An 11,295-nucleotide genomic window follows, 5' to 3' on the forward strand; every position below is an offset into this window, starting at 1 on the left:
GCACTTGTCTTTGTTGAATTGAATCAAAAAATAAAAGATCATCCATTCCAAATCCCTTGCCCAGCAGCTTCATGTAAAATTAAAAAGTGAAGTGGGGGGGGGGGAATAAAAGGAATCCTGTGGGACTGCCTAGTCCAAATGTTGGGGATCCATCAGCAACACTCTGTTTAGAACTCCCTGCCTCAAGAAGTTTTCATATCTCCCTCCCCTTCCATCCTCACCCCATGACATTCCGGGAAGACCATTTTATTCCAGGGTAACTGTAATCCCTTCAACGCCATTTGCTTTTTTTCCTTGCGGCTGGTTGCTATTTCCCCTACTGCTTTAGCCCTGGCAGTTCTGATTTGCTTTTTAATCCACATTTCATTCTATTTGGTTTTCGGATTTCTCTTTTGTATAAGATAAGCCCTCGTGAGGGCTACGTGGTAGCAGAAAGGAAGCGGACAGATAGCCTGAATAAACAGCTAAAATAAAGACAGGTGGTGCTTGGGAATTCTCAGGGCACTCCCCCGGGGTGCAGAAAAATAATAAGCGGTGAATTGAGAAAAAGAAGAATTCCTTTCCACCACTTCATCATAGCCCAACAAGCACTAAGCATGCATACAGATTATCGGGGTAGTTCAGTGTCAGTTAGAAAGAGGAACCGAGGAGGTGGGTGAAACTGGCCAGTTTATACTCTCCTTCAAGGGGAGACGCAAAGCACAAAGCCATCAGCTCAAATGTATTTATATTTCATTTGCTTCATTTATATGCTGCCTTTCTCCCCAATGGGGACACAAAGCTGCTTGTATCATTCTCCGCTCCTCCATTTTATCCTCACAACAACCCTGCGAGGTAGGTTAGATCTCCTGGAACGGTTAGTGCAACCCTCTAACCATTCCACTACACTCTTCCATACAGCTCAGGAAGGGAAAGGCAAAAATGCCTCTCCCTTTTGCATCGTCTTCTGGCTGGCTGGCAAGCTCTAACACTGTTTTGTGCAGCTTCCCACTAGTACGATCCCTAACCACTACACTACGCTCTTCCATACAACACAGGGAAGGAAAGGCAAAAAATGCCTCCCTCTTCTGCACTGTACTGCTCATGTTCAGGGCCACATAAGCAATCTCCTGCCCACCTACGGCCGAGTCTTACCTGCCAAGGAAACAACACGGCAGCACTCAGATGCTGTGATTCAGGGCTGGGTGGGCAGGAATCTCTGCGTCTAGCCCTAGAGCTCAGCAACGTTGCACTCTTGCACTGTGGGGGAAGGAATTTCCTAGTCGTATATTCTTCACCGCAGTTCTCTGCAAGCCCCCCGTTTAGTCCCTCTAATAGCAACCGGCACAGCTCCGTGCCGATCAGAAGGTTCATCACCATGGCTAGTAATCACTGATAGACCCTGGTATGAATCTGACTGTCTAGGGTTGCCAACCTCCAGGTGCGGCCTGGAGATCTCCCTGGGAATCTCCCAATCCAGAGTTGGCAAGCCTAGAACCCCTTTTAAAGCCCTCTGCGGAGAATGCCGCTGCTTAATTATTCGTTCACTAAATAAGTATTTTCTTTTGCCTGCCCTGACCCTAATGCCCATCAACTCCATTAGGGTACCCCCCACTCCCCAAGTTTGAATATTAAAAGGGCCACTTGCATTTCTGCAAAGCCAGGAGATCTCATGGGTATGTAGAAAAATATGGGTTTCAAAATTAGTTTCTTAAAAGCAGTCAGGGGGCAGGACAATCTGGATTAGGGCTGTGGCGCTGGGGAAGAGGGGTTTTCTCCCCCACCCATGCCATTCTCCCGATCGGAAATACCACCACTCCATACACATCTTTAAGCCCCAGTATATACTGGGCCTGCCTTTATTCCTTACTGGGATTTAAAGCAGCTGGGTGCACTTTTGACTGGGGAAATGCAGCGTTTAACTGCTTGCTGCTCCAACTTGCAAGCCAGTTCAAATCCTCTGCCCCCCACCCCCTCATGCACAGCTTCTTCAGACCAAATTACCAGACTGGGGTCATGGAAGTCCAACGTCACAGGCAGTGGGTCCTTAATTTGATACTACCCCCAGATTTCCTGTTCTTTCTCCATAAACACGAGGGCTCAAAAAGTGGATTAAAGGAAGCAAAAAAAACAGACATCCACACCAGATCTCAGGAGATCAAATTACAGACCGGCATAGCCTCCAAGTAAGGATCGAACCTCAGCGCATCCAGTAGTCACAATTATACCCCGACTGAACCAAACTGGCATGAACTGTCCTAAAGGACAGGGAACAAATGAACTGTCCTAAGCAGAGGGTCAGATCCCAGGGACGGGCCAAAATCAGAACTCTTTCTCTGTCTAGGGCCTGGCTACATGAGATGCGGAATGACATCAGCGTGTGCTAAGGTTGCCAGTTCCAGGTTGGAAAATTCCTGGAGATCTGGAGATAAGAGTCTGAGGAAAGAAGGGCTTGGTACCTCACCAGGATTTAATGCCACAGAGTCCACCCTCCAAAGCAGTCATTTTCTCCAGGGGAATGGATTTCTGTCGACTGGAGATCAGTTGTAATTCCAGGGAAATCTCCAGGCCCCAACTGGAGGTTGGCAAACCTTGACCACATTTCTAGTTATTTTATGGAACAGCTGTGGAGGTGGTGGGCTGCAATGTAGAGGGTTAGGATAGGTTCCCCTCATGCTATTTCACAGATAAATAAACCTGCCCCTGAGTCACAGATAAATATACCCTCCAAGTTATTATTAATTATGCTCGGCACAGGGTTGCCCAGGGCTTTTTTCCAGCTGGAATGCAGTGGAATGGAGTTCCGGAACCTCTTGAAAATGGACACATGGCCGGTGGCCCCGCCCCCTGATCTCCAGACAGAGGGGAGTTTAGATTGCCCTGGCAATCTAAACTCCCCTCTGTCTGGAGATCAGGGGGCGGGGCCACCAGCCATGTGACCATTTTCGCCGAGGGCTATTTAAAAACTCCCCCTTGTTCCAGCTGACCCAAAATGACATCATTGGTCCTGGAAGCATGCGTGCACTTTGCACGCGCACATGCAGTACCAGGGGCTCCACCTCCGCCAAGAGTTGCCTCCTGTACTGGCAACCCACTGAGTTCCACCACGTCTTTACCCAGAAAAAAAGCCATGGGGTTACCACCTCTGGGCTGGGACATTCCTGGAGAATTAGGAGGTGGAGCAGGCAGGGTTGGAAGAGGTGGTAATAATAATAATAACAACAACAACGACAACGATGATGCCGTAAAGTTCACCCTCCAAAACAGCCATTTTCTCCAGGATTCAGATCCAGTAGCACCTTAAGAGATCAACTAGATTTCCAGGGTGTGAGCTTTTGAGAGCAGAAAATCTAGTTTTTTCAAGCTAATGCAGCCAATTGCAGCGGAAAAAGCATAACATTGAAGACCCATGCCGCCTCCTTTCATAGCTGCATTTTAATGTTCATAAAAATTAGCACCACTGTGGCTCAGGAGTTAAACTGCCAAGCTAGAAACTGAGCAGCTTGATTGGCCTGGATTGAAATTCCCTTCCTGACACAAATCTTACTTGGGTAGCCATTGGGTTAAGCTACCTCACAGGGGTGTTGTACGAATCAAAGGGTGGAAGGAAGAACTTTGGAAGCAGCACAGGACAAAAACTTACTAACCAGATAGGAAACGATAGGAGATTCAGTGCCCTATCTCCCGTGTAACATGCCATTTGTCCCTGAGAATCAGTGAGGACAGAGACTGTATAAGGACTAGTCCATTCTGAAGAGTAAATAAGGTCTTGCCTACCAGAAGGGAACTAAACCTTTTCTGGAGGAAGATTTGGCACAAAAGACGGGAGACCTTTTAGTTGCAGCATTGTTCAAATTTTCCTCTGGGGTCGGGCATGCAGGGCAGTTCCGCACGCTGGAAATGTCAAGGCTGTGCAAAGAGCATCAAGGGCCATAATATAGTGGCCACTGGTGCTCAGAAAAGACGCCAGCGTGCAGGGTTTAGAAGCAAGGCTGCAATAATCTGGCAGGTGCGATTTCCAACAAGCTATTGTTGTTCCATTAGCATGGGCAATTATCCCAAACCTTCTTTACGGTCAAGCCTATCCAATTTACTTTCCGAGGAGGTGGGGCAGGGGTTTGGTGGCTGGTTGCACAAACAAGGCAGATGGGGGGGGGAGTAAAGGCTGAATGTGTATCAGAAGGCATATTCCCGTCCCCCCAGGAGCGCAACATGGCGTGTGCCATTATAATGTGTGTCATGTTGCACAAGTGCTTTTTCAGGAGGTGGCAAGAAAAGCGTTGGGAAAAAGCTGTTTGGAAAAGCAAAGATTTTGTCGAATCTCTGGGGATATCCGAGGGAGAGGCAAGGCTGAAGCAAAGAGACAGCATGCGGAATGTGTGTTGCGAGAGACCTGATTGCATGAACACATGAATGAGAGACCCTTGGGACATCACGATCGGTATTGTCTTCTCAGACTGGCAGCTGCTTTCCAGGGTCTCAGGCCAAGATCTTTCATATCACTTAATACCTGATCCTTTTAACTGGAGATGCCGGGGATTGAACCTGGGGTCTTCTGCGTGCAAAGCAGATGCTCTGCCACTGAGCCACAGTCCCTTCCAGCCCACTAATTTAAGACTCCCTGTGATCCCCATCTATCTTCTCACAGAGAATACCGTTCACTGTATCTCTGTATGATTCACTGCTCTGGACCTTTATCTCCTAATCATCCTCTATTGGAGGCAGGCCATTCTGCCTGGTTTCTCCAGCAGGGACAACTAAATAATTCAGTTGTGCCTGATACATAGTGGAAAGACCTGCCCTCCAAGGAGGCTGCCCGTTGTTTCTCTGCATGGGCCCCTGCAATGAGGCTGCTTCTTCCACTCAGGAAGCATGGCCAGAACAGCAACTCATGCAGAATAACAGGGCAGGAGCTCCTCTGAACGTTGATAATTCATGTCTACATAAAGTGCAGAGGCAAACTTTTCAGCGGTGTTGGGCACTCTAACCCTGGGGGGGGGGGGAGAAAGGGTGGAACATGTCTGGAAACGTCCTCGGCACCCTAAACCCAGTGGAGAAAGGAGGGAGCAGGGGTGTAGCCCTAAGAAAGGCAGCAGCACAGCTACAGAGCACAGGGAAGAGCCAAGTTGGCCTGCAAACAGGAGGCGGAAAGGGGCTGCGGCTCAGTGGTTAGAGAATCTACTTGGCATGCTGAGGTTGAATTCTCAGCATTTCGAGGGAGAAAAGGACCTGGCAGCAGGTGATGTGAAAGACACCCTGGGGAGTCGCTGCCAGTCTAAGTAGACAGTATTTTCTTATTGACGTTACGTCATTAACAGTCCGCCTTTCTCACGGAGACTCAAGTCCAATTGCACAGTGGGAGTCAGTACAGTTCATCTCAAGGGCATTTCAATAAACAATGTAATAGGAACCATAAATGCGACTTTGCAAAGATCTAAAACCAGCAGAAGAGTTGAAGAAAGGCTGAAACAGAGAATAAGCAATGCTAAGACTGACACGTTAAATGACATAGAACTACCCAAGAGGAACACACTCAAAACAACAAACAGCATACAGTAGCACGCAGTAGCACAGTCTATAGTCCCTTTCCCTCTACTGATGTATCTCTCTGAGACCACTTCCACTACCATAATGACCTTGGTGGACCAACAGTCTGATTCAGTATAAGACAACTTCATGTGTAATTGGCAGAGGTGCGCACAAACGAAATATGAACCAAAGTTTGTCACAAACTGGGCCGTTTTTTGGTTCGCAAACTGGCGGTTCATCGGAGGGCATTTCTGATGAACTGTGACGAACCCAATGATTTTTAGGCTGGTTCATTTTTCGGTTCATCACTGCAGACAGCCTGGCACCGATCAATCAGTTTCCTAGGCAATGGGGGGATGGGCTTTCTGCAGACCTTCTGCTGTCCCAGAAATGACATATTCACGAACCAAACAAACCAGTTTGCGAACCAGGCAATTTCATGCCCATTCGTGGTTCGTGAAACACGATGAACCACGAACCGCAATGAGCCACCCTTTCCCCGGTTCACGCCCATCTCTTGTAACCAGTACTAGCTCCCCATGCAGTATAGACCTCCTATACTGTAAAAGCCTCTTTGGCATTAAGGACCTCCTTAGGAGTAAGCACAGGGTGGCAGGAACTGGGAACGGCCAAGAGAAGGATGTGGCTCGTGCGTGCAAGCAGGAGGCTGGGAAAGAAACTAGCCAGCCAGGCTGAGGTCTCTATGGTCTCGGAAGAGCTAAGCTTTCCCCAGAACCTAGAAGGAGGTGTTACAAGCCAAGAGTGAAGCAAGCAGCTCTTTCCCCAGATCCTGGCAGTCTAGCTACCACCGAGAAGGGTGCCACGGCCTAAGGCAGGTGCTAAAAAGCCCTGCGAAGGACACTGGATAGAAAGCAGCCTGGCAGCCTGGCAACAAACTGGAGGAAGTGGTAGAGGAAATGGCCCAGCCAAAGCAGATCTGGAGAGCTGGCCGTTTTAAGCGAGGTGCACAGCTAAAGCAAGGCATCTGCATTTCCCAGGTGTTGACTAGTCCTGGGGTGGTCTGGTTGGCTGAAGGCGGGATATCCCGAGGGGAATCTTGCCCTGGGGGCTTGACAAGGTGCAAAAGTGAAGATAATAACAACAACAACAACATTCGATTTATATACCACCCTTCAGGATGACTTAACACCCACTCAGAGCGGTTTACAAAGTATGTCATTATTATCCCCACAACAAAACACCCTGTGAGGTGGGTGGGGCTGAGAGAGCTCTGAGAGAGCTGTGACTAGCCCAAGGTCACCCAGCTGGCTTCAAGTGGAGGAGTGAGGAATCAAACCTGGCTCTCCAGATTAGAGTCCTGCCGCTCTTAACCACTACACCAAACTGGCTCTCCTACCTTCTGAATTTTAATCCAGAGGAAACAATGCTACCATAAAGCAGAAAAGTCTCAAAACACTAAGCCACTATATCATATCCTAGAGTGAGATGTCAAAAAGTGGCATGTTTCCCACTGATCAGAGCCACTGGCTAGCCAAGATGGCTTCAACATTGATCACCACAGCAAGAACATCCTTTCATTAAAGTCAAAGAGGTGCAACATTCTAGCAGCCAATTTATTTGTATTATTTTTTATTTTATTTAGTTTACTTCGTTTATGCTCCACCTTTCTTTCCAATGGGGACCAAAGCGGCTTCTTCTCTCCTTTATTTTATCCTCACATCAACCCAGTGAGGTAGGTTAGGCTGAGCATGTGTGATGGGCCCAAGGTCACCCAGCGAGCTTCCGTGGAAGAGTGAGGATTCGAACCTGGGTCTCCCAGATCCTAGCCTGAAATGCTAGGCATTCTCACTATGCTGGTCTGAATGCTGTAGTGGTCAAAATATCAGATCAGGGTCTGGGAAACCCAGGTTCGAATCCCTCTCCACTCTTCCACAGCAGCTTGCTAGGCAATCTTGGATCAGTCACACTCTCTCTCAGCCAATCCTACCTCTCAGGGTCGTTATGAAGGTAAAATGGGAAAGGGAGAAGCACGTATGCCACCTCCAGCTCTTTGGACAAAGGGAAGATATTTTAAAAAGTGACAGCTAGAGATGGTCCAGGCAGCCCAGGAGTCCCATCTGCTCTCTTATTTAATATTCCAGTTTTACTGTTCCTGTTTGGCTACCATATCTACTTTTGTCATATCACGGAGGCTTTGAACCAACGACGACTCTATTTGGGGTGAACAACAGCTCCCCTCCCAGGCTTGGAGATTTGTCTGGTTATCACAGTGTGGTGTAGTGGTTAGAGTGTCAGACGAGGAACTGGGAGACCCAGGTTCGAATCCCCACTCTATCATGGAAACTTGTCAAGTGACCTTGGGTTGATCACACACTCTCAACCTAACCTACCTCACAAGGTTGTTGTGAGGGTAAAACAGAGGAGAGAATGGTGGAAGCTGCTTTGGGGAGAAAGGCAGGGTATCAAAGAACTAAATAAATACATAAATAAATTGGTGGCATCTATGAGCAGTCTGGATGAAAACAGAAATAAATAGGCTTCTGGGTGAATATTCCAGTGAGAGGAAGACACTGGTTTTTAGCCTCAGGGAAACCGGAGCCGCTTTCCTCCCCCTGCACTATTATCTGTGAATTCAAGATTTAAAGGAGAGAGAAAGAGAAAAAAAAACAGCTTCTCAAACTTGCTCCCATGGCAAGAAGCAAGTCAAGATAGCCGAGAGCCAAGGCCCATGAAACCCGTCACCTTCACCTTATGCCCTTCCTTGGCAAATCAACAAACACGTTCGCTGAATCAGGGGACATGCCGGATTTTCTGATGAACAAACATTTGGCAGGGAAAGGAAAACCAAGTTGTTGAAGATGGTTCCTGGGAGCCCGTTGGCATCTGTGAACATGCCTCAACAGTATGTTGGCAGCGGGAAAAGGGGATACCCCTGCTGCCCACCCACTCACACAACCAGCTGGAGGAATGCCTGTCTTCCAGAAAACTAAAATTATCCCACCCCAGCCTCAGTACACACGGTGTTTTCTTCTTCCCCACCCACACCTTCCTTTTCCTCTCTTATAGTTTCTTCCCTCCCCGACAATAAAGGATTGGTCAAACTGAGAGCTAGCAGAGCGGTTCGAGGGTCATGCTAGAATCACAGAATAAAAGGGTTGGGATCTCCAGGGTCATCTAGTCCAACCCCCTGCACAGTGCAGGAAATTCACAACTACCTCCTCCCCACATACCCCCAGTGACCCCTGCTCTGTGCCCAGCACCTCCAAGATCCCTGGCCAAACAGGCCTGGGGGAAATTGCTTCCTGACCCCAAAGTGGCGATCGGCATGTAAGAAGAGGCCACAAGAACTAAGCCCTTCCTCCTCTACCCCATGATCTGCCTCGGTTCGTGGAATCAGGAGTGCTGTCAGATGGCCATCTAGCCTCTGCTTAGGGGTCCAGGAGACCTGCTCTCCCATGAAGCTCACTGGGTGGCCTTGGGCCAGTCACTCTTTCTCAGCATAACCTACCTCGCAGGGTTATCGTGAGGATAAAATGGGGGAAGAGACAACCGTGTTCATGACCCCGGGCTCCATGAAGGAAGGGTGGGCTCCAAAATATACTAAATAGATGGAAACGGCATGTTTTCCAGCCTGTTTCATCCCAATTTCAATCTTCCCATTTCATCCATCATATTCCCTACAAGAAGTCATTTACAGCCGTGGCTTTCACACTTCGTTCATTATGAAATACTAGGAAATATGAGGCTCCAAACGAGTGAACAGTCCTTCATGGCACTGGAATCTCCCTCACTGCACAAGTTCTGGTCAGACACACACAGAACACCAGAAGAACCCTGCTGGATCAGCCAAGAGGGCCATCCATTCCAGCATCCCACCTCTCACAGTGTCCGACCAGTTATGCTGGAGGACCAATGGCTCAGAGGCCAAGGTGTTGCCTCCCAACAATGATATTCAGAGGTTGACTGCCTCTAAATATGGAAGTTCCTTTAGTCACCATGGCCAGTAGTCACTGACAGAACATTCTTCCTTGAATCTGTCTAATCTTCTTTTTATTTCTGTTGTTCTCCAGCATGCAAAACAGTTTAGCAAGGGTTCCCAGAAAGCAGAATATCTGAAAAAACCTGACTCCTCCAGACCGAAGCTTCCTCCACATCGTGTCCAATAATTATAATAACAACGTGTTTATATACTGTCCTTCAGGACAAATTAGTGCCCCACTCAGAATAGAGAAGAAGGTCTGTGTTATTATTATCCCCGCAATACAGCTGGGGAGCTGGGCTGAGAGGAGTGGCTTACCCAAGGCCTCCTACTGAGCTCATGGCAGTGGTGGGATTTGAACCAGCAGAGCCCTGATTCGCAGCCCAACCACGTAACCTCTCTGCTACAGCAGCTCATAATTATAACTGCACTTATATACTGCTCTTTTAGACAGACTAGTGCCCCACTCCGAGCAGTGAACTAAGTCAGTGTTATCATTATCCCCACAATACAGCTGGGGAGCTGGGCTGAGAGGAGCCTTGCCCAAGGCCACCTACTGAGCTCATGGCAGGAGCAGAAGTCGAACCAACAGAACGGTGATTCACAACCCAACCACTTAACCTCTATGTTACAGCAGCTCTCAAAACTAATAATAACAGCGCTTATATTCTACTCATCAAGGCAGATTATTGCCTCACTTAGAGTAGTGAACACGTCAGTGTTATTATTATCCCTACAATCCAGCTGGGGAGCTGGGCTGAGAGGAGTGGCTTACCCAAGGCCCCCTGCAGAACGCATGGCAGTCGTGAGATTTGAGCCAGCAGAGCGCTGATTCGCAGCCCAACCACTTAACCTCTTTGCTACAGCAGCTTATAATAATAACTGCACTTATATACTGCTCTTCTAGACCGATCAGTGCCCCACTCAGAGCGGTGAACGAAGTCGGTGTTATTATTAGCCCCGCAATATAGCTAGAGAGCTGAGGCTGAGAGGAATGGCTTAAACAAGCAGTAGATCTTGGGAAGAAATCCTTTCAGGAGAACCAAAGAACGAGTCTTCCAACCACAGAGGTCCTCTGTCTTGCATCTCAGGATCTTGCCCCTTTTGAAACCAAGGGTGGAGTCAATACCTGTTTCAGATAGGTAGCCATTTCGGTCTGCAGTAGAACAGCAGGATTTGAATTCAGCGGCACCTTAGAGACCAACAAGAATTTCAAGATTTAAGCTTTGGAAAGTCAAACCTCCTCATTTCAGATACCTTCTTCAGTAAATGCTTACTTGCTCGCTCTTCCCCCAAGCGATATCATCCTCCAAAAATCTGGACACTTCACATCAAAGTTAAGGAAAGAGGCCTGCTAATATTTGGAATGCTGTCCCCGGAGGGGTCTGGGGAGCAGAGACCCGCCATCATTGGAGAAATGAGAAAGAAGTCAGTCTTTAAAGGAGCTCAGAGGAGCTTCTCAGCTGGCACTTCTCTCGCCGCCAACCTGCCACCAGCCATGTCATTCTAGCCCCTGCTAGAGCAGTAGATGGATGGACCCCCCACTCCGGTAGGCAAGTAAGGTGCTAGTCCCACACAGCCTGCAGGACAGAGCTGTTCCGCCGGGCCTTTGACTAGGGGCCAGCATTTTGTCCCCTCTTCTGACCGTCACACCCTCCTTTTGCAGCCGTCCTGCAGTTACATCATGGCGGTGCCCGTGGTTTATGGTGACTCTGTAGTGGCCCGATTTGTTTGGTGTCATCTTTATTTTTATGCAGTTTGTATTAATATGTATTAATATTGGATTTTACCTTATTTGCAATCATGGTTTTTTTGTATTTTAACAATATACATTGTTGGAAGCCGCC

General features: G+C 48.2%; 1 protein-coding gene across 1 annotated transcript in view; it reads right to left on the reverse strand.

Moving 5' to 3' along the window:
• Window positions 1-10,634, reverse strand: part of ECE2 (endothelin converting enzyme 2) — a 54,525-nt gene extending 43,891 nt beyond the window's left edge. The window contains exon 1 of the mRNA XM_054982779.1: window positions 10,578-10,634. Coding sequence (XP_054838754.1) covers window positions 10,578-10,598 — 21 coding nt within the window. The 5' untranslated portion in view covers window positions 10,599-10,634. The remainder of the gene's footprint in view (window positions 1-10,577) is intronic.
• Window positions 10,635-11,295: the final 661 nt, after the last annotated feature.

This window comes from Eublepharis macularius, chromosome 6 (genome assembly GCF_028583425.1).
Source record: "Eublepharis macularius isolate TG4126 chromosome 6, MPM_Emac_v1.0, whole genome shotgun sequence".
Taxonomy (NCBI): domain Eukaryota; kingdom Metazoa; phylum Chordata; class Lepidosauria; order Squamata; family Eublepharidae; genus Eublepharis; species Eublepharis macularius.